At 37.1% G+C, this 23,379-nt stretch overlaps 1 protein-coding gene across 1 annotated transcript; it reads left to right on the top strand.

Moving 5' to 3' along the window:
- Positions 1 to 2,408: 2,408 nt before the first annotated feature.
- LOC121352569 (calcyphosin-2-like) lies at positions 2,409 to 16,927 on the top strand. Its single transcript, XM_041465635.1, has 11 exons — positions 2,409 to 2,464; positions 4,797 to 4,916; positions 6,020 to 6,094; positions 7,633 to 7,728; positions 8,461 to 8,554; positions 10,706 to 10,821; positions 12,703 to 12,779; positions 13,226 to 13,380; positions 13,931 to 14,050; positions 15,082 to 15,178; positions 16,430 to 16,927. Exons 1-11 carry the CDS (start codon positions 2,445 to 2,447, stop codon positions 16,603 to 16,605), a joined length of 1,146 nt encoding a protein of 381 aa, XP_041321569.1. The 5' UTR covers positions 2,409 to 2,444; the 3' UTR covers positions 16,606 to 16,927.
- Positions 16,928 to 23,379: the final 6,452 nt, after the last annotated feature.

Genomic DNA, 23,379 nt, shown 5'->3' with positions numbered 1-23,379 from the left:
TCAGAGGGCTGGACAATCACCAGACGCATGAAGGTCAACAAGGGAAAGTGCCAAATTTTGCTCCTGGGACGGGACAACTCTGGATGTGAGGACAGACTGAGGAATGAGATGTTGGAGAGCAGTGCCATGGAAGGGATCCTGGTCAATGGCAAGTTGAACAGAGCCAGCAGTGCCCTGGCAGCCAGGCAGGGCAGACCTGCCCTGGGGGCATCAGGCACAGCATCACAGCCGGGCAAGGGAGGGGATTGTCCTGCTCTGCTCTGCATTGGGGCAGCCTCACCTCAAGTGCTGGGTGCCAAAATATAAAAAAGGTATTAAACTATTACAGAGTGTCCAAAGGAGGGCATCAAAGATGGTGAAGGGTCTTGAGGGGAAGCCGTATGAGGAGCAGATGATCTCCTCACTTGTTCTGTTCAGCTTGGAGGAGACTGAGGTCTTCAACATCCTCATGAGGGTAAGAGGAGAGGCAGGTACCAATCTCTTCACTCTCATGACCAGTGACAGGACAGAATGGAATGGCCTGAAGTTGTGTCAAGAGAGATTTAGGCTGGGTATCAAGAAAAGGTTCTTCACCCAGAGGGTGGCTGGGCACCAGAACAGGCTCCCCAGGGCAGTGCACACAGCACCAAACCTGACAGTTCAAGAAGAGTTTGGACAATGCTCTTGGGTACATGGTGTGACTCAGGGATGATCCTGTGTGGTGCCAGGACTTGGACTTGATGTTCTTTGTAGGTCCTTTCCAGTTCAGTTTGTTCCATGACTTTTTGATTCACAGCTCATTGCCAATAGATTTCATGTATAACCTCTGAAGAAGATTGGTTTCCTCTGAATGCTCATATTTAGGGAACAGCAACTACTTTTGCAGTGAGAGCTGCTACAAATTCAATGTTTGCCTCTGCCCTAGGCATTTTTGTAATTTCATAGTAGAGCTGTTGTCTAAGAGCAGAATGGAAGAATTAGGTCATTCAGCGACCTAATATTCACTTGAAATTTAAGGTGTAAATTTTTTTTTGTTTAATTTTTCAAAAATCACATTCTTTATAGCATGCTAACTGGTTTGGATCTATAAGATGGGTCCGTGGAATATGTTATAACAAATACTGCTCTATACTATCACCATGTCCTCCTTTAAATCATTCTTTTTAATACATCTGTTGCAACAGTTAATGGGTAAAGAATCAATAACTCAGAATAAAGCACCCTGTAGTTTTTGCACTTGATATGTGCAAAAACAAAACTTGAAATCAAACTAAAAATTCTATTTCTTAACAATTCCAAAATCTTCTTAAGCTTAAAATCAGTTTGGAATAACCAACAGCTGGTCTGGTGTTGCATTAGTTATTTGGGTTTTTTTCTATTTGGCTTTTTTTTTTTTTTCTTTTTTGACTAGTGCCAGTCAGTATTTATTTGAAGGTTGTGAATTCTACCCGTAACATCTCTGTGGAATTAGGAATTATCTCTTATAGGTACCTGGGAACTTTTCACTTCTTCATCCACACAAAGGCTAGATCTCTCTAGAATTTGCTTTGCACACAAGACCAATTAGAAAAATATCTAAATTCTCTAGTTTCAGAATAACTAAAAAAAAAGCAAGGTTGCATAACCCCCCTTGGTAACAGTAATCTCTATTTTCTCATATAATTTTTTTTTTAATAAAAGGCAAAATAAATGCAGTAAAAAACTTCAGGAATGTGGAAGATTAAGAGTCGTGCTGAGGCCTGGTTATTGTTGGTGGCCTCCATGCTGTCCTGGGCCACCTCTTGTGTTTTGGTTTCTCTCTGTGTAACAGGTTATGATCAATGCCTGCACACTTTACAGTGAATGGCACAAGGTTACGGTTCAGTGTTACTCTAATAAAAATAAGAAGAAGATCATGTTAAATTCCCTTTCCCCTTTAGGATGATATTTCCTGAAAGGTTTTTCAGATTGACCTGTCTCAGCAGAAAATTACTGTGGCAGGCGAGAAAGAAAAATCTTGCAACTGAGACTAAGTCTTAAAAGAATTTTTTTGACTAAATATTGCTGGAGGTAAAGTTTTATTCTCTTAGTTGGAATCTGTGTCACCTGAAGAACTTGGAATAATGTGAGTCTCCAAAGGCTCTATTGTACTTACAGAACGTATTGGAAACAGTACAGAAATAAGAATTTTGTCTGTAAACCTAAATGCTAGAATTCTCATATTTATTACAACTAATATGCACAGACAAATTGATTGTGTAGCAGAGAATATTATATGTCTATTTTTTATGCAAATAGACTCTATTAAAATGTAAAAAAATATTAATTGTGGCATGGGTAAATTTGTGACCTCTGAATGCTGTCTTAAAGGGTAATTTATGATTTGAAGTGCCTGCTATTATATATTTCACTTGTTCTCAGCCAGTTTTTCATTGCAGGAAGATGTTGCTGCAGAGAGGAGAAAACAGGCTGTTGTAGAACAAGTTATGGTGGATCAATTATGTAGGTAAATGAATTTATAATGTAAAATTTCAGTTTTCCCTACAGAAGAATTTAGATCCGTTCATGTTTGTCTTTTTTTGCTTAAGAGGTGTTTTGATCATTTTGTTTCAAATCATATGAAGTCTTATGTAGTAGTATTATTTGCAAAAATTCTTTAAGTGAAAGGCTTCTTAATGCAACTTAAAATATCAGTTTCTAGTGCCAAGTGTATGTTATTTTTTTTTTCTGGAAATAATTCCTAATTTTATGCTTGAACCTCTTTTAAGGTCTGTACAATAGCATTAGCTCTCAAAAACAGCCCTGTTGCACCTCAAGAAAATACATGGAAGCCTGATCTTATAAATTACTTGTCCTCAATATTTATTGTCCTTTCTAAAAATCTTAGCTTTATTAATATTTATTAATCCTTTATTAATACTGAAGCAACACCTCTCAGGCATAAAGGAGTATTATACCAATGCTGGGCATGTAGGAAAAAGGCACTATTATAAACTGAGTTGGTCCAGGTTGTACAGTAAGATCTCCTGCTTTCATTGCTATCCCTTTAGCTTCAAGAGAGCATTGCTTCTGTGCAGAAAGATCCCTCTATTTTAAGCATGCTTTAATAATTCAGGGCTTTATGCAAGCTGCCTGGTTATGACAATATAAGAAGATGCAAGCTGGTTTAATATAGTTTCATGTTACTTTATACTTACAAGACATTATCTCTGGGTATGTCTAGATTATTTTGCATTCTGTGCATAGTTTACAGTCTCTGGAGTCATCTGCACTGGTGTTCCAGCCCATCAAATCCTAAGATTTTGAGGCTGAAATTTTGTTGCACTTCACCATTTTAGTTTTTATTTGTGTCTGTTACAATGGCAGTTTAAATGACCTATATTGTCTGAAAGTCTATTAGCACTTTTACACTATTTAAAAGCTGACATGACAAGAAGGTTGCCTGAGGGAAGTAAGACTGTCATGAAACACAATGTTAAATTCCAGTTTTAATCCTGAGGATTAAAATTATGGAACTATACAGGGTTGAAACCCCCAGTTTTCAGACAAGTGCTTGGCTTGTGTCATATCCCTTTAAAGATTATTACAGAGGTGATCTTAAAAATATGCTGGTTATGTTGAAGTGTTTTAGTACTACTGGTGTTCCATTAAATGTACAGCTTTGTGCATCTTGGATCATGGATGGCCATTCTGTGTTTATCCTCCTTCTGCTGCTTTGCCTTATTTTTTCCATGTCTTCCTTCTCCTACTCTGAGCCCCTCTGTTGATAATGTCAAAACAATATTCAGTAGTGCTGCAGCTGCATCAGGATGAAGTTTTAATTTAAAAAATCTCTCTGTTTATGTTCCAAATATAACTCTGCCAGTACTTCTAAACAATTTGGAATCAGATATCAGGATGTTAATCGGAAAAGATTAGTTCAAAACTGTTGCATGAAAAAAAAGCTATTTAAGGAAATACAAAGGTATTTTGAATATTTTTTTAGTAGAGCAAATTTTGCAATTAAATCAGTGTAACTGATGTGTACAAAGATGTATCTGTAAGGATCAGAGAGCAAGTTTAGAAAACTATAATAGCCATGCAAAATTATTTTTTCCCTCCTGATAACCATTTCAATAGCATAACAAGCATCTCATTTATTTTTAAATGTTCTCTTCTTTTGTTTACTTGTTGAACTGATACAGAGAATTTCAAAATGCTCAAAACCCAGTTAATCTGTTCCTTTTTTCTCAGCTGTGTAGTTAGGCTTTGAGGGAGGAAGTGCCAAAGGTTTTGTTGGATGACAGATTGGATGGGGCTCTGAGCAACCTGGTCGAGTGAAAGGTGTCCTGCCCACAGCATGGGGTTGGAACTAGATGATCTTTAAGGTCCCTTCCAACCTAGGCTACTCTGTGATTCTGAGTTGGTGTCACTGGCCAGTGCTAGTAGGTGATATCACTGATATTGGAGGGAGAGCCATGGTTAAAGAATATCACTGATGGAATATTTACAGAAATATAGAAATTATGAAAGACCCCACAAGCCCTCATAATACTAAGATTTATTTTATATAAGATATATAAAATATACTTTAAATAATATGTCTGCATTTAACATAACTACATAGCAGTGCACTGCCAGAATATTATTGCATATGTTTGATTTTATGAAATAGACTTAAGAATTTGTAAAAATAAACAAAAAATTAGGCCCACAAATTTATGCAAGCTTAATGGATCACTCCAAGATTGTATTACTATATTATTCTTGGGTGTTTTCTTTCCTGCATAAAAACATGTAAGACCTGAAATCCAGCCATACTGACAGTAACAGGGATTCTCCCTGCTCTTTGTGGTCAGAGCTGTTATAAGTGATCCAGAGCAGTCCACACGTTCTGATGCTTGCAAGGAAGCTCAAGGACTTCTGGGAGCTGGGATGGCACCAATGCGTTTTAGAAAAAGGACCCTCCATGAAACAAAGTAAGTTTATAAAAATAAATTTTCTGCTATATATTTTTTATATAGCTTTGTGAATTCTGTTTGCTTTTCCAAATGTTCTGTTTTTGGCTTGGATCCACGAGCTTCATGTGAGGCCTTTTTTGTAGCTTTTCTGTGATTTTTATTGCCTAGTGAGATTACAGGGACCTCTTTATGTGAATTCTCTGTGAATTATGATTGATCAATAGAATTTATAAAAACTGGGAGAACATTGTTAAGCTTATGTTGATATTATTCATCACAAGGATTTGCCAGCCTTTTCCAAGTGGCTGGATGCTTGCAATCCTTTCAGAGATTCCTATCCTTAGGTTCATAAATTGCATAAATATGCATCTGTAAAGGCTAATGTAGATCTTCAAAATAATCATACTTTTCTTTCATGTTTTCATTTCTGCTGCAATAATTAACCCTATTGGCATTTAAATTACATTCCTGGACTGTCAGCATTGAACTAGTCGCTCCAAGGACTTAAAAAATACCTGAGGAAACACTGTGATCCATAAAATTAAACGAATCTGCAGGTCTGAGTGTTGTTCTGTTTTTGTCAACATTCAGGCAAGCATTTCTGCTTTGTGCATTGTAACATTCCATTCTTAAGTCTTTCTCATCAAATGTCATCTTTGTATTTAAAAAAAAAAAAGGAAAAAAAAGATTAAAAAAACAGTCTCAATTTCTTACCTTCCTCACATAGACAAATCTTCATTTCTGGAACTAGTAATAGAGCCAATATAAAATATTTATGTGGATAAAAATGCCCCCACCTGGGTATTTTTGCAAGGGAATGCATTGGTTTATGGAAGTGTGGTGGGTGGTAGAGGTAAAGGTTAATTCTTTATATAAGTGTATGTAAACAAAATTTCCCATTCATATCTATGTTCTCTGTGAATGTACTCTCATATTATATAATAACAGAACGCTGTACAGCTCTAAGTTGCTTTCTAATTCAACTACAAAGGATCATCTCCTCAGCCAGTTGCCAAGGATACTGTGTTTCATGGTTTTTGCTGTTTGAAAATGGTTGAGTTTTATGTAACATTTATCTGGGAGCATATAGGTATCATTAACATGTTGCATTATTTTCACAGAATAAGGACCAAATCAGGACTAACTGAGAACATGCTCTCCAAAAAACTATGCTTTGATAGTAGGATTATATCAAGGTAATCACAAATTTTGTGAAGCTTTTCAATACTCTGAATTTGTGAATGAGGATTACTGTCTTGAACTGATTAATTGCACTGAATGTTTCTGCTCCCTATGTTGAAAGAAAAAAGTGTGTGTGGGTGTCCACGTGTAGTACAAATTTTGATGTGGCTAATGGATAGTGGCTTTACAGTCCCACTGTGCAATGTTAAGATCTGCAAGCAGTGCTATGTTACCATTATACCCATAGCTCTACTCTGGATAGTTACCACAGGGGCTGTGTGAAATAGTGCTTTTAGCTGTTGCATCTCAGTTGATTAAAATTATTTTGGCCTCATCTTAGATGTGGCAACTACTATAAGTAGTAATGGCTTTGCAACTTGTTCATAGCTCCTTATGTATTAAATTTTGGAATGTCTTTGAAACTCTTCTGATTTGAGTAGTGGTAGCATAAACATATTTTTCAGTTTTGAAAGTGATGCTTTTCTGCAGCTGTGAGCTGTATACTTGTTAGACACAGCTGAATATTCAGCAACATACTTTCATATACCTCAGTGAATTCAGTAGTCCTGGTGTATGTAATGCTTAGTTAATCAGTGAAAATTACACTGGCATACTAAAACATGAAGCCTCAGGAGGTGTTTTTTAGCATTATGGAGAATGGAATATTGAATTAAAACACGTGACCAAATCCATAACTTGAATTTCATGGTGGGTTAGAGAAAATAGTCAAAGAGCTCTTTAAAAAAATAAATTGTACAGCATGCAACATTGGAAATAAAATGGATACTGAGAGCAGCCTTGAGGAGAAGAACTTGGGAGTGCTGGTGGATGAGAAGCTCATCGTGATCTGGCAGTGTGTGCTTGCACCCAGTAAACCAACCATGTCCTGGGCTGCACCAAGAGAAACATGGCCAGCAGGGCGAGGGAGGGGATTTGCCACTCTGCTTCTCTCCCGTCAGACCCCACCTGCAGTGCCCTGTCCCCCTCTGGGGTCCCCAGCCTGAGAAGGACCCGTTAGGAGTGACCCACAGGAAGGTCACAAAGATCATCAGAGGGAGGGTCCACCTCTCTTAGGAAGACAGCTTGAGAGAGTTGAATTGTCCAGTTGGAAGGGAAGGCTCCAGGGAGACCCTCCTGCAGCCTCCCAGTGCCTACAGAAGGCTGCAGGGAAGTTGGAGAGGGTTTTTTAAAGGGTGTGCAGTAATAGGACAAGGGGGAATGGCTTAAAACTAAAAGCAGGCAGGTTTAGATTAGATATAGGAAGAAATTCTTTACTGTGGGTGTGGTGAGGCACTGGAACAGGTTGCACAGAGAAGCTGTGGATGCCCCATGCCTGCAAGCGTTCAAAGCCAGACTGGATGGAGCTCTGAGCAGAGTGACCTAGTGAAAGGTGTTCCAGCCTATGCCAGGGGTTTGGGAACTAAATGATCTTTAAGGTCCTTTCCAACTTTCCAAAACCATTCTGATTCCAAAATAAATGTTACTTATGTTTGGGTTCAGTTGGATTTATATAGATAAAAAACATAAAAGTGCTTTTCAATTTTCCTTCTAGAAATGGTCATGATGCTTGCAGGGAGTTAATTGGATTTTTCTTTGCGTGTGACAAATCCCTTACTGTGTATGAATTTCGACAGTTTGGAAAAAACAGGTAGGATGAATTACCTTATAAAAGGGTTTTAGAAAACATATTTCACTGTATCCAAGAAGCTTAAATAAATGTAATTGTTTTAGTAATTCAGTTTTGAATTATTTCACAGGACAAATGCCTTGCCTTTCATTCAGAAGGGAGTTTATCAACATCAACGTGGACAAAGAAGGGGAAAAGCTTATGATCTTAGTGACTTCTACATTGTAAGTATTCTTTTGCTGAATGTAATTTTTTTTTAAATTTTTTTTTTTAGGTAATATTTGGGTATTTGAATTGTAAATTGTAATCTAGCCTTCCGGGAAGACCAAAAATATTCCCCTTAAGTGACATTTTTGAATTAAAGATTTTCAGAGGTTCGGATTGTTTTGTTGTCCTGCATTTTAGAGGTTCCAGATGCAGGTTTCAGATGAAGCTGCACTTTGCAGTTGTCCCCCTAGAGGGCACAAGACTGCTGACAGTGTAGACCTTTGTTGGACGAAGTGATCCACTCGGGAGGGAGTCCTGAAGTAGACCAAAGTACTTGTTAAAAGTAAATAATCTTTGCAACGTCTGCTGGCCTTTTTAACTCGAAGCAATGATTAAATTTTTTTTAAACATGAAGAAATTGCAGGTTGTTTTTACAGGTAGGATGAATTACCTTATAAAAGGGTTTTAGAAAACATATTTCACTGTATCCAAGAAGCTTAAATAAATGTAATTGTTTTAGTAATTCAGTTTTGAATTATTTCACAGGACAAATGCCTTGCCTTTCATTCAGAAGGGAGTTTATCAACATCAACGTGGACAAAGAAGGGGAAAAGCTTATGATCTTAGTGACTTCTACGTTGTAAGTATTCTCTTGCTGAATGTAATACTTTTTTTTTTTTTGAGGTAATATTTGGATATTTGAATTGTAAATTGTAATCTAGTCTTCTGGGAAGACCAAAAGTATTCCCCTTAAGTGACATTTTTGAATTAAAGATTTTCAGAGGTTCGGATTGTTTTGTTGTCCTGCATTTTAGAGGTTCCAGATGCAGGTTTCAGATGAAGCTGCACTTTGCAGTTGTCCCCCTAGAGGGCACAAGACTGCTGACAGTGTAGACCTTTGTTGGACGAAGTGATCCACTCGGGAGGGAGTCCTGAAGTAGACCAAAGTACTTGTGAAAAGTAAATAATCTTTGCAACGTCTGCTGGCCTTTTTAACTCGAAGCAATGATTAAATTTTTTTTAAACATGAAGAAATTGCAGGTTAATTGGTTTTGCTCTACAGTTTGAAATGTAAATGACCAGCTGTTTCGAGCAAGTGTATGAAACAATGTTAAGCTTTGTCTATCAGCTAATCTGATGACTGATTAAAAATCATATTGCACCTTGCTGTACTGCTGTACTGGCTCAAGTATAAATACTTAAGCAAGTTTTCAAGTACAGACTATTTTCACCAAATTCTTCAAATGCTCCTGCAAACCTGAAGTTTAGAGGAAAAACTATGTTTGTGAGAAATGTAGAAAGTAAAAGATGTTGACATGAATTTTTAGTGTGTTTTGTCTAATCACATGCCTATCCTAACTGCTTATACAACCACCTAAGAATTTAGAAGATGAAATAGATGAGTTTGTGATATGGAAGATAAAGCTACTTGTTAAGATTTTCATATTTTATTGTCATGTGTATTTTTGCAGCCTGCAGATAGAAATGTGTTCTGAATAAATATGCATCATTAAGTCACACAGAAAATGTATTGCACTGAGTTCAGTATCTCTTTGGAATGATGCTGTGTCTGTGCATCTCCACATCTGCAATCATGCTTTCTGGGCTGACATTAAGACATGCAGATCTCTCACAAAGTCCAAGTGGTTGAGACCCTATATTCCCCTTAAGTGACATTTTTGAATTAAAGATTTTCAGAGGTTCGGATTGTTTTGTTGTCCTGCATTTTAGAGGTTCCAGATGCAGGTTTCAGATGAAGCTGCACTTTGCAGTTGTCCCCCTAGAGGGCACAAGACTGCTGACAGTGTAGACCTTTGTTGGACGAAGTGATCCACTCGGGAGGGAGTCCTGAAGTAGACCAAAGTACTTGTTAAAAGTAAATAATCTTTGCAACGTCTGCTGGCCTTTTTAACTCGAAGCAATGATTAAATTTTTTTTAAACATGAAGAAATTGCAGGTTAATTGGTTTTGCTCTACAGTTTGAAATGTAAATGACCAGCTGTTTCGAGCAAGTGTATGAAACAATGTTAAGCTTTGTCTATCAGCTAATCTGATGACTGATTAAAAATCATATTGCACCTTGCTGTACTGCTGTACTGGCTCAAGTATAAATACTTGAGCAAGTTTTCAAGTACAGACTATTTTCACCAAATTCTTCAAATGCTCCTGCAAACCTGAAGTTTAGAGGAAAAACTATGTTTGTGAGAAATGTAGAAAGTAAAAGATGTTGACATGAATTTTTAGTGTGTTTTGTCTAATCACATGCCTATCCTAACTGCTTATACAACCACCTAAGAATTTAGAAGATGAAATAGATGAGTTTGTGATATGGAAGATAAAGCTACTTGTTAAGATTTTCATATTTTATTGTCATGTGTATTTTTGCAGCCTGCAGATAGAAATGTGTTCTGAATAAATATGCATCATTAAGTCACACAGAAAATGTATTGCACTGAGTTCAGTATCTCTTTGGAATGATGCTGTGTCTGTGCATCTCCACATCTGCAATCATGCTTTCTGGGCTGACATTAAGACATGCAGATCTCTCACAAAGTCCAAGTGGTTGAGACCCTTGCACAGTAACAGTGTCTCTGTCTCCTCCTTCCAAATCCATGAGTTTTGGAGATGTTTTAAACCAAGCCTGCCCAGATATTAGTAGTTAGAGCTACTCCATATTTTAAATCTTCTCAGCATTCTTTGCTTTTAGTTTGCTGCTTTTCTTTATTTCCCCTTGCCTTCTATGTATAAAATACACAACCTATTTTTAAATCATTGTGTGCTTTACCAACAGGGAGCCAATCTGACCTTCCGAAGTGTCGATCATAACCTTCCAGAAACTGTTAAGCAGAACCCTTTCTTCACCCTTCGTGTGATAAGTATTGATGAAGCAGCTATGGATTATCTGAAGTGAGTGCTGATAACTGCTTTTCAAATTACCTTTCATTCCTTAAGGAAAAAAAAAAAAAAAGAAAAAAATCCAGCTTCTAATACCTTATTACTTATACTGCTAAAAGCAGAATCCATATTATTTAGGCTGTTGTTAGGAGAAATTAGTAATTGATATTAGAAGATTTTGTGTAGTTCAGTAACTTCCTAGAATGGTAAGGAGTAATTTTAAAGAAAGAATTGAAATGTGAAGCTGTTCTTTTGCTTTGTTTGAGGTCACATGTTTTTATATACAAATCATACTCCTCCTTTGTTTCAGTTTGTGCCCATTGCCTCTTGTCTTGTCAACAGGCACCACTGAGCAGAGCCTGTCTCAGTTTTCTTTACTCCTTTCTGTCAGGTATTCATATGTACTTGAGGGTAAGATCCTCAAGGCTTCTATTCTCCAGGCTAAACAGTTCCAGCTCTCCCAGGCTCTCTTCACAGATTTTATACTTTGATCCCTTCTTGATTAGGAAGAGAATAATTTTAATCTCAATTAAATATGCTCAGTATCTAAAGACTACTTTGTTAGCAGAACTTGACTATTATTTTCTTTCTACAATTGTTCAGTCACATGAAGCTTGTTCTCAGATATGGTAATATTCACTTAAAAGTCCCTTTAGACTGAAAGCTTTGCAAAGGAGCTATAGTAAGCTAACAGTGCATAGAACAGTAAATTCAAATTTAATTGGTTCCAGAACTGTATAGTTGTATGATGCTTAGTGCTAATTGTTCCCTCTCGGCAAGGTTTCAGTGAAATAAAACACAAAACAGTTTAATTTCAGCTAGTTTATGTAAGACATTTTACATCTCAGAACCCTATCATTCAAGTAAAGCAGCTTTTTCTATCATTTGTGGCTAATCTTATACCTGTGAAATTTGGAGTTGAACCAATGTTATCTCTGAATAGGAGAACCATAAAGAAGAGCTGCTCAATGAGTTGTAATTTTGGATTTTATACTACCTGTGGTGGAATAGATTATTTCCTTTTTTATACTCTCTCTGTATTCTTTCCATTAGTGACTAAGTTTCAGGTTATCTTTTTCTTCTGTATGATGACATTTATTCCCTGGTGCATAACTCTTGAATTGAATTCTCTTACCTTCATTACTCTACTGACAGAAAATCCTGTTCAGCTACAGTCCAAAAGGTCTACTGCAGGTTCCCAGGAGCAGCTATGCCCTTCTGTCACAAACCATGAATCTTTTGGTTTACATATGTTCTAGAGGGGGTACATTGTCCTCTGCAGGTGCCTGTTGACTTTCCAGTTTAGGTGATCTGATGTAGGTAAGCTTTTAGGGACTTCATAATGGAAGGTGGAGATGAAAAGTCCTACTAGATAGCAGAGAGATAAGTCTTTGGCCTCAGAAAGCAGGAGCAGGAGTATGTCATTGCAAAACACTGGTGAGCAAGCAGCTCAGACTTGACAGTAATGGTTTTCCATTTTTTAAAATATTCTGATTAAAATAATTGTAGGACTTATTTGAAAAGTATTACATGTTATTTTCCTGTTGGTGGTTAAATGTGGTTGCTTTAACAAACACTTCCAGTGGTATGAGATTAGGATTGAACTAAACTTCTGGAGAGTTTATGCATGGGAGAAATTATCCATGGTTAATGAATTAGTAGAGGCAATTCCAGTTAATATTGTTAGAAAAGAATTTCTGTGTATCTGCAGCTGGTCAGCAAAGACTTTTGTGAGTGCCCTATCAAGCTCAAGCAATTGGATATTCTGTTTGCAAGAGTAGTATATGAATGAAAGATAAAGTTGAGTATGTTGGCATTTTTTACTACATCTCTTTTGAATACAGTCATATTACATGTAATTTTACCAATCAACATTAATTGTGACTTCTTTAGAGCTTCCTCTGTGGAACTCAAGGAAGAGTGTTCCAGGCAAGTGGTGGATGACAGTGAAGTTTTCAAGAAGATTCAAGGTTTGTATCTACCAGAACCCATTCAATTTTAGTTTCTCTGTCTTTGTAGAATAAAGAAGCAATTCTGTGTCTCGTAATGGAATTTTTGTATTGTTCTGAAGTAGTTCCAAAGTTGCTTTGTATGTTAAATCATGGCATGTAATCAGTTATCACAGAAGTAGGCAGTTTTACAGTTTGAGGGCAGTAGCCATTTTTTTCTTTCCTTATGTGGTCTCTTTGAAAAAAGTTTATTAGATATTGCTTGTTAGACATACTTTATATGATTTTCACTCAGATGTTAAATAGCTGATGATTTCCTTTTGGACTGGCATTTTTTCATCAAAGACAAGGGAGTCTGAATGCATGGCTATCATATGTAGATAGTGTTCTTTACTTCTGTATTGTCTCCATAGTAAGTGGACAACTTCAGGTAAATGCTGTGTCTTTTTTTTTCTCTAAATCCTCAGGTATATTCAGAGAAACACTAAGTAAAAGAGGAGTTCAGGTTATAACAGGCTTAGGAAAGTATTTCCGACAAATAGACAAGAACAGAAATGGTTTTCTCTCTCAGGCAGCCTTGAAAGAAGCTCTAAAATTATTCCATTTGGAAATGCCTGAAGGGGTGAGTCTAGCTGAAACTGTAAACGTGGGTATTATCTTTCTTAATTTATGGAATTGCTTCTTTTCTTTGCTTAAATCTATAGTTTAATACCTGGGTTGTGCATGTTTTCTTTTGGTGTTTTTTTTTCCCCTATGGTATGTTGGCATTTCTGCACTCAGTTCTATGTAAAGTTCTTAAAAATAAAAAAATAATATATTTTAAAACATGCAATCTTTTTTTTTTTTTTTTTTTTTACGTCATGACATGAAGAAGCAAGTATGACTGCAACCCATTTTTTCTCTTTAGGCTTTAAAAAAATAATTTTGTTTATGCTCTTTACTTAGGTTTTTTCTTTGTTTTATATATTATGTTGTAAAAGCAGCTCACAGCTATCAGAACTGAATAACGTGAATTATGGTCATCAGTGACGTGTTATTTTAACAAATCTTTCAGTGAGTTTGGATCTAGAAGTTTAGGGGGGTTTTGTGAGAATACCGAAATTTCCCATTATAGCAATTGTTCTATTTCAGGATATAGTGAAGAACTTTGGCAAAATATTTTTCAATTACAGGACTTTGAATCCTTATGGCTTATTCTTGATGACAGCAAGAATGATAAGGTCGACTATGGAGAATTTACTCATGCCATATTTGGAGAAATGAATGAATATAGGAAAACATTTGTAAGAAAAGTAAGTTTTATTGCAGATATTTTAAGTGTGAATATTTCGCAGTCTAATTTTGCAGTTAGTCACTCATCATATTTTAGTTGTTGGGTTTTGTGGTTATTTTTCTTAAATTCTGTACCTGGAAATTGACTTCTTGAAGTTTCAGATCAGTTTATCAACAGAAAGGTAAATTAGTGGACTGCATGCCGTTCCATTGTTAAATTAGTTAATTTTAAATTCTAGAATTAATTCATTTATTATTTTGAGTTTTCATGCATATGTGCTGCTCTTATAGTTCAGTCCCATGTATGAAGTGTCTGGCACCCTGAGACGATCTCTTCCAGAAACCTGTTTCCTTATTCTGGCAAATGAGAAATTTTGGCAAATCTGCATGTATAGACTTTCTTCCTGCAGTGCCTGAAGTAGGATGCAGTAATACTTGTCTCCTTTGAGACCAACAGTGAGAGTCATATTTGTGAGACATGTTACATGTGAAATGCCACTTGTTCTTTGTTTATACTGTAATGTAGAGCTGTTTGCAGTATCAGACACTGATCACAATCCAGCCAAAGGAGTAGCAGCTGGATATCAAGATCAAGAAAAATGACATACACTTTCATGTTTTCAGTCATAGAGGATCTGACTCTCCTAGCCTTACGTATGGAGCATGTGTTTTTGAGTAAACTGAAATGCAAATGAAGCTGCTGTAGCAGTGCTGGAGAGGCTGTGGGGAGGCTTCTGCCAGAATGATGGGGAATCTTAATAATTGGAGGAGGCAGAAGGGAAGCAGCTGAACTTCTGATTCCAAGAATGAGCTAGAAATTAGGGAGAGAAGACAATTTTTTTTTGTGTTGACCAGGGGACATACATTTGATGAGAAAACTGTTGAGGTAAAATTATAATGAAACTGCATAATCTGGAATGATTTTCTAGTATGTGGTGCTCTACATAAAATAGGTAAATTGACATCATCCAGTATTTGATCTTTTTATCTTTCCACTTTTTTTTTTTTTTTTCCTGAGATGCTAATATGAAACTCTTTTTTTCCCCTATAGGCTTACATGAAACTAGATTTCAACAAAACTGGGACTGTGTCTATGGTAGATGTCAGAAAATGTTACTGTGCAAAGAAACATCCTCTAGTATTGGCAGGTGACTCACATTAACAAACTAACAAAAATTCGTAACTACAAAAATCTGGATCTGCTATCTCTATCAGCAGAGATAGCACATCCAGAAACTGGTTGGAAATACAAACTGTTTTCATATTTACTTAGACTTGAGCTGTTAAAGGGGAACTTTCTTCATCTGAGGACTTAAAATGAGTCTCTCCGGAACGTAACTATAAATAGTAATGGAGTTCATAAACACAATTTTAATACGTGCCCTTTTTCAAGCTGCTGGTATGCAGAGTAGTTCTTTTCCCTACCTCTGTAAGCAGTTATTTCACAGCTTTCATCTGTAAGTTATCAGTGGCAAATATGATATTAATGATTTTCACTTAGTAGGGTACTCTCATTTTCACTTTACTGTTTTCCATCAAAATATGCAAGGATTCCAACTGACACGGAATGTACTCAGCACTTGAATAATTTATTCAGAAGGAACTCTAATTTATATCTGGGACAGGTTTGTCATCCTGTACAGAGGAAATGCTGGTTTCTTCATTATTTTTTCAGGAGTCTCAGAAATGTTTAAAGTCTGCTATTGAAAAAATAGGAATTTAAATGTTTGTAATCAATTTTAAAAATCAGTACCTCCATGTACCAAACTAGTCACTGTGAAAGTCTCCATGATGTCATGACCCTTTCTTTTTCATCTATAGAAGAGAGGTTTTTTTTAATATTGCCAGGGATTTTAGTGGTAACACATGAAGTCACATGTGGGTATAGGGATACAATATATGATTTTTTTTTCCAATGCTGTAATGCCATATTTTTTGCACTTTTTTCCTCACAAGTATTGTCTTTATAAAATTGCTAGGACAAAGATGTAAATTGCAGAACACTTTTCAAATGCCAGTTTCCATCTTAAAGTTTTCCCAGAACTTTAAAGTTTTATTACAGTAAGCATACACTTTCTTACAAGATAACTTCAGAATTTTAGTTTACAAATGCAGCTTTTGCAGTCATTTGAAAAAAAAAATTCCTGTTCTCATAACTCATTGCAATTGGCTGACCCCATGTTTTCTGATACTTAATTCTATCATGCTGTAAAAGTAAGGTAATTTCTACAGGCGGTAATAAGTGAGCCAATGACTTAATTCTGAAATCAGAATATTGGATTTGTTAATGAAAAAAATATTTGCAAGCTAAAATTTGAAAGTTTCTTGCCTGAAGTATATTAAATGCTACATATTCATCTTCTTTAGAATGTATTTAATAGAAAAATATACTTTCACAGGCAAAACTGCAGAAGAAGAAATTAAATCATCATTTCTAGAAGCATTAGGAGAGTCCTGCAGCAACCCCAATGAAGTGTCCTATTCTGAGTTTGAAGATTACTATGAAGGATTAAGTTTTGGAATTGTGGGTGATGATGATTTTGTTAATATTTTAAGGAATTCATGGGGAATTTAGAGTGGAAGATGACAAAAAAGAAGAAGGGACATTTTCTAAACAAGGAGTGACTAAGTAAGAGAGGACTTAGTCTTGATGTACATTACTTTATAATTAGAGTCTTAAACTGATTTCAGGGACAGAAAACTTTAGATGCTTTCACAATAATATATGGCAAATTTCATGGAGTGTCTGTTGAGTTATGCTAGCCACTCTTCTAATAAAAATGCTGTTCATGTCTTTTCACTGGAAATTATTAAGGCTGTTTCCCATACCAAAAGCCATATTTTTTATATTAAAATAAAGTCTCCTATTTAAAAATAGGAGTGAATTAGAATACTAAAATGCCTGAAGGGGTATATGCAAGAGACAATTTTGTTTTATGATGCATTGTGAAAAGCTTCAGATTTGACTGCATAAATGTGAATGGTAGCTTTTCTTCAGAACTTTTCTTTTAACATTCTTCATCTCACTTATTTTTTCTTATGCTGGTACTTAGCTTGAAAGAGAGCAGGTCATCCTTTTCCAATTTTGAGGATGTCTGCTGTACTGGAAGTGCAGAGATGTTCACAGCATTTAGCCCCTTGGCCTGTGCACCCTCTTGACTGATCTTGCTTTGTCATTTTGATCACGCATCCAAAGCTGAGCATTGAATCTCAAAGGTTTTAGTAATCACATATGTATTTTGTAATGCATATCATCCTTTCCTGTATTTTGCTAAATGGTTTTCAAAACAAATAATTTATATTTAAATATCCATTGTCTTTATATTGCTGGGATTTTTTAACTAAAACATAGCAATTATATATTTTGCCAAACTGATATATAGCAGTTTCTATAGTAAGGAAAGTATAAAACAGAAAAGTATTTAAAAAAGGCCCAAAACATCCACCTCTGCCACTACAAAAATTAAATTATAAATTAAAATATTCTTTGCTATTTCAGATGTTCTGACAGGTACACTTTTCAATGTAATACATCTTGCCAATTCTGTAAAATTCTTTGTGTTAAGAAATAAAAATACACAGTTAATGAGAGAGAGAGACTTCAATTTTCATATACCTGTCACTGAAATTAACTGTATGTTGAACTGCATTGCTTAAGCCTATGCAATTAAAATATATAATTTTCCTCTAAGCTTGTCTTCCTAATTTTGAATTTATATTCTATTGTTAAAACAAACTTCCTCTGACACAGAATTTGTGTTTCATAGGAATTAAAGGGCAGTGCTGGAATGGATGCTGAAATGAGGGACTCTGGTCCCCTGTGGCTGACTAGCATAGTCTAGATGTAATACTTCCTTGTTCTAATAAATTGTGTGTTTTTATGTCTGGATTGTTTGACTGTGGTCTCAAATGTACCAAGTATTGGAGGGTCTATTCTAAATCCTCAAATGAGAGATCTTGGGGGGTTTTTTGGGGCTGCATAAGTCTGTATGTTTTTTACAGGGAAAAGCAGATTTTGTCAATGTGTATTCTAAGCAAGAATTCTGACTCATTATGATTTTCTTGTTCCCCATTCCTGCTGGAATTTCTCTCACTGGAAAGGTTTTGTTAATTAGTGTTCTTGGAACTGGTGATTCTGAGAAGGGCAGGTGATTCTGAGGAGGGGAACTTTAACTGGTTGTAGAGGAATCTGCTCATTAATGTGTCCACTCAAATAGCTGAAAAATGCCAAGTCACATTTTTGTTAGTTTTTTAAAGAATCATGCTCTATTTAGACTTTTTCACTTAGGAGAATTGTACCAACAGATAAAACTGTAGCTCAATTTAATGAATGGATGTGATTGTGAAATGAGGTATTGACATATTTCTTTATGCAATGTTTAATTTTATTGTGAAGCTTTTAGGAAAATAGTTCCACATTTTCCTATGGAATGGAAGAATTCAAGACAAATAGATGTATCCTAAGTGGGTCTGCTTGTCAGAAGAAGCTGTATAAGTCATATCTACTGCAAATTTATTTTGTTGTTATCATGGAAATGAGGTGCTGTTATAAGAACATAGCTTTGGTAGTCCTGCATTGTTTTTTTTTATCTGAAGACAGATCCCTAACAGGATAATCTAAGATAAATTCTAAAGGTCAAAATTTTCCTGAAAATGAAAGCAATACTTTGTTAATTATGTGAAACCTGCTAGATATGTAATTTCTATTAACTATAAGGTCATTTACACAGGTCCTGCTTGACCAGCTTGATCTCCTTTATGATCAAGTGACCTGCCTAGTGGATGAGGGAAAGGCTTTGGGAGTTGTCTACCTGGACTTCAGTAAATCTTTGACACCATTTCCCACAGCATTTTCCTGGAGAGACTGGCTGCTCATGGCTTGGACAGGTGCACTGTTTGCTGGGTAAAAAACTGGCTGGATGGCTGGGTCCAAGAGAGTGGTGGTGAACGGAGCTACATCCAGCTGGTGACCGGTCACTGGTGGTTTTCCCCAGGGCTCAGCAGTGGGGATAGTCCTTTTAATACCTTTATGAGAAGAGAGAATCAAGAGCCCCCTTCGTAAGTTTGCAGACTGTGTGGGAGTACTGATCCACTGGAGGGTAGGAAAGCTCTGCAGAAGGATCTGGGCTGGATCAATGGGCTGAGGTCAGTTCTCTGGGCACCAAGGCTGAATGCCAGGTCCTGCATTTGGGTCACAACAACTCCATGCAGCACTACAGGCTGGGGACAGAGATACTGGAAAGTGGCCTGCTGGAAAAGGGCCTGGGGGTGCTGGTTGGCAGCAAACAAACATGAGCCAGCGTGTGCCCAGGTGGCCAAGAAGGTCAGTGGCATCCTGGCCTGTATCAGCAATAGTGTGGCTGACAGGACCAGAGCAGCCACTGTTCCCCTGTACTGGGCACTGGTGAGGCCACACCTCACCAGTTCTGGGTCCCCCACTATGAGAAGGAGCTGGAGCATGTCCAGAGATGGGCAACAGAGCTGGTGAAGGGTCTAAAGAATAAGTCATATGAGGGGCAGCTGAGGGAGCTCTGGTTGTTTAGCCTGGAGAAAAGGAGGCTCAGAAGAGACCTTACTGCTCTCTATAACCCCCTCAAAGGAGGCTGTAGCAGGTGAGGGTTGGCCTCTTTTCCCAGGTAACCAGCAACAGGACAAGAAGAAATGGCCTCAAGCTGCAATGAGGGGAGGTTAAGATTACACATCAGGAAAAATTTTCACTGCAAGGGTGATCAAGCATTGGAACAGGCTACACAGAGAGGTGGTGGAGTAACCATCCCTGTAAGTGTTCAAGAAATGATTTAGCACATGGTAGTGTTTGGTCAAAGGTTGGACTCAGATCTTGACTGTCTTTTCCAACCTTACTGATCCTGTGGTCAGTTGTTGCCTCATCAGATGTGATGTCTATGATGGATTTTTAATGTCATTCATAAAAGTCAATCTTATCTGCCCACAGTTTCTCATTGTCTAAACTTCAGATGGTGGCAAAGAATTCAAACCAAATTCTTCCCAAGATTTGCCCACCATGCTTACTATGAGTAGAAAAACACAGTAACTATTCAAACCAAGGTCTGTGGTATCTGATTTTTCATTAAGAGTTGTCTCAATGGCCTGATTAATTGTGTTCTGACTTGCTCTTATTTACTTGTGAACATTTAATGAACCTGAATCCTTTTCTTTAATCAATGCTTTGTAGCTTTAAAACTATCTGGAAGTATCTACTGGGTTTACTGCCTTTAAATGCATTTCAAATAAAACTTTCTACATTTGCTATAGTTTTAAGAATTGCCCATGTTTTCCAAATTATAGTGTGTTCTTAGTTTAAGTGGGGTTCTCAAAGAAGATTCTTCACTGAAACTCACTGCTTAATAAACTAGTTGTCTTCATGCCACCATGATTTACACTTCTGCTAAAAAGATATAGCAATTTGCTGTAGTTGAGAACATCAGAAGTGCATTATGGTGTGAATGTATTTTGTCCTATTAGATGTGCAGGCTCTCAGAGGACAAGTAGAAATTAGCTAAGTGATTTAACTCCTTGTTCTTAAGGTCTGTAGCTACTTCATTAAATGAATATGCACTGACACTGTAAGCTGGAATGTTTAAGAGCACTTTGAAAAATCGAAGCATAGGCACACAAAGAGCAAACCCGCAGTAGCTTCACTTTGTCTGCTAATGGAAACACAGCATTCTCACATCAGGCTTGGCTTTGTTGCTGAGAGGAGGCATTTTTACTGATTCACCCTCAAAAACTCATTTCTCTTCCAAGGTGATAAAATTGTGTGCATCTTTGTGGGCAGAAAAAAAAAATATTAAAAATGTGTCAACCACTGCGTGTTTGTAGGGATGTGCTGTTTACTTTTGGAGTTTGGGTTTTTGTTTTTCTGGCCATTGGTTATTTGGTTTTTGGTTATTGGTTATTTTGTTTTTTGTTTGTGCATTTTTTTTTATTGTGTGAAGGGTTTTTTGTGTTTTATTTGTTTGTTTTTGTTTCTTTTTGTAGTTTTATTTTTGGTTTCATTTGGTTTTGAGCATGCTATCTCTACATAGTAAAAAGCCTAGAACTGATTTCTGATGTGTTGAAGAAAACAGGTGAGTTTCTGTGGCAGAAAAAAAAGAAGGCAGAAAAATCCTTTTCTTTTCCTTGCTATTACTCTAATAGTTTATCCTTCTTCTTCATGCTTAGCAATTCAGAAACTGAGACAGTTCAGTACTTGCTTTTCATGTTTTTAACCATCTTGTCTTTGAGAAGCTGAGTCAGAACTACTCTGTTGTAACCATCAGACATCTCCAGTGATGCAAAAGGTCTATTTGGCTATTTGTTTCACAGGGGACATTTCAAAATACTAACCAGATTGGAAGGTACTTAGTAAAGAAATGTGGTAAGACGTTACTTGCATGATGACTATGAAATATTTTTGTGACTCCTGTACTCTTGTGATGTCTCTTTTTGACTGTGAGAAACTTGAGACTAATGTCGATGAAAAATAGCTTTGAAGAAAAAAAAATAGATGTTTATCACAGGTTTCTTAATGTTTATTAGAGCATCTGTTGTGTTTACCTGGAATTTGTAGTATCTGACGACCTCTTTTCTGGGTATTTTTTTCCTCCTCTCTCATGTGTTACATATTGGGTGGAATTAATTGGATATGTGCACAGAAACTTCAGCGTCAGTATTTGCTGCCAATGTCAGAATTTAGTGTGTCCAGTCTCCCCAGAGAAGCAGCTCCGAAATAAGAAAAGTAATAGCCATTTCTTTGTGGTTTGATATTTTGTTCCATTTTAATGAAAGATGTTTAATATTTTAACAGCTTTTGCTGGCTTGTGTATGTTTTTGGTTTTTTTTTTTTTTTTTTTTTTTAACTCCTGTCTTCTGACCTTTTCCTGTAATTTCCATTCCCAGTTTTAGGAGAAAAAAGGAACCTGAAGAATTCTGAAAAAGGAAGGAAAAATGGTTTTTAAGAAGGCGTGCTGTCTAGGTATCTAACTAATGAGAATTCTCCCTCTAGACACTCAACACGGCTTTCAAACTGCCCTTTTGAGTCCTCTCAAAGAATCTCTTTGGTGGACTCCTTCCCAGTGGGCAAAGACCTGAGAGGCTCTCCTCTGGGACAGCTGAGGTCAGCAGGCACCAGCACTGGTGAGAAGGGCTGCCCTGGTGGGTGGCAGAGGTGGAGCTGCCTGCCTTTCTTTGTGGATGCATTCTTCTCCCTCAGCCTTGTTTACTTCTGCCTAGACCTGAGATTATTGGACAATAATGTCATCTTTACCTTATCCCAAGTTCCCTAAGGTTGCTTAACTCACAGTGCAAGTTCCTGTCAGGGGACATTGGGGAGGGGTGGGCTTCAGTGGTCCGAGCTTCTTTTTACAGTTTTGCCAGAATGGGCAAAAAGTCCTTCATAACAATGTTGAATCACATCACACATCAGCCATAACATTCACTCTCTCACACCTTCTGCCTTGGGCAGGGACACTTTCCACCAGACCAGGTTGCTCAAAGCCCGATCCAGCCTGGCCTTGAACACTCCAACCTCTATTTTTCCACATATTTCTGGTTTATGCCACACCTTATACGAATCTCTCCATTGAGGAAGACTCCATAGCCTCTCTAGCAGTCTGTTCCAGTGCAGTCAACCACAGTCAACCCTAATCGTAGTGGCAGCTTGGGCTTGAGCCTGAGCACCTCAGGAATGTGGGAGGCCCAAATTAGAAAGGTGTGAAAGGAGCAATGCTCGTGCTAAGCTGTGCTCCCCTTGGCATGCCTTTTCCAGCCCAGGTATCCCTGGAGCTGTAGGCTTTGTAACTCTGTAAACCCTAGCACTAATCCTAATGGTGGCTGGGGGCTGAGGTGAGATCCTCAGCACCCTGGGTGGCCCAGATAAGAGTCGCAAAACTTGCTTTGGGACGAGCATGCCTTGGATGATAACTGCTTTACACTGCCGTACACTTCACACAGGGGAACCCCATTCTGCTATAGTAAAGCACAGGTTAATATCAGTGGAAGCTAAAAAAAAATCAGCTTTGGAGATGTATCTTGAAGGAATATTCCTTTTTTCTTACAACTTGTGTTGAGTAAGTGAACATTTAATCACTCCTGTGTCTAATTCTGGGATCCTATGATTTGTCTTGGCATGAATTAAATCCTGCACTCACAGTGGTAAAATTATTCCCCTGAAGTAATTTCTTTTGACAATAGCATTTGCCTTGCAGATGCAGTGATTAACTGCAGGCTTCAGTTGTGAATACTGCAGTTGTTTTCATCCTCTAGACATTCTTGAATTCTTCTCCTTTCTCAATGTTTCATGACCAAAGGAAACAGCAACAAAAGTTAAAACAGTGCTTTTATTTTTCCC

This window comes from Pyrgilauda ruficollis, unplaced genomic scaffold (genome assembly GCF_017590135.1).
Source record: "Pyrgilauda ruficollis isolate IOZ18807 unplaced genomic scaffold, ASM1759013v1 scaffold19, whole genome shotgun sequence".
NCBI classification, from domain to species: domain Eukaryota; kingdom Metazoa; phylum Chordata; class Aves; order Passeriformes; family Passeridae; genus Pyrgilauda; species Pyrgilauda ruficollis.
Note: the sequence above shows the minus strand (reverse complement) of the source record. Positions and strands in the feature narration are given on the sequence as shown.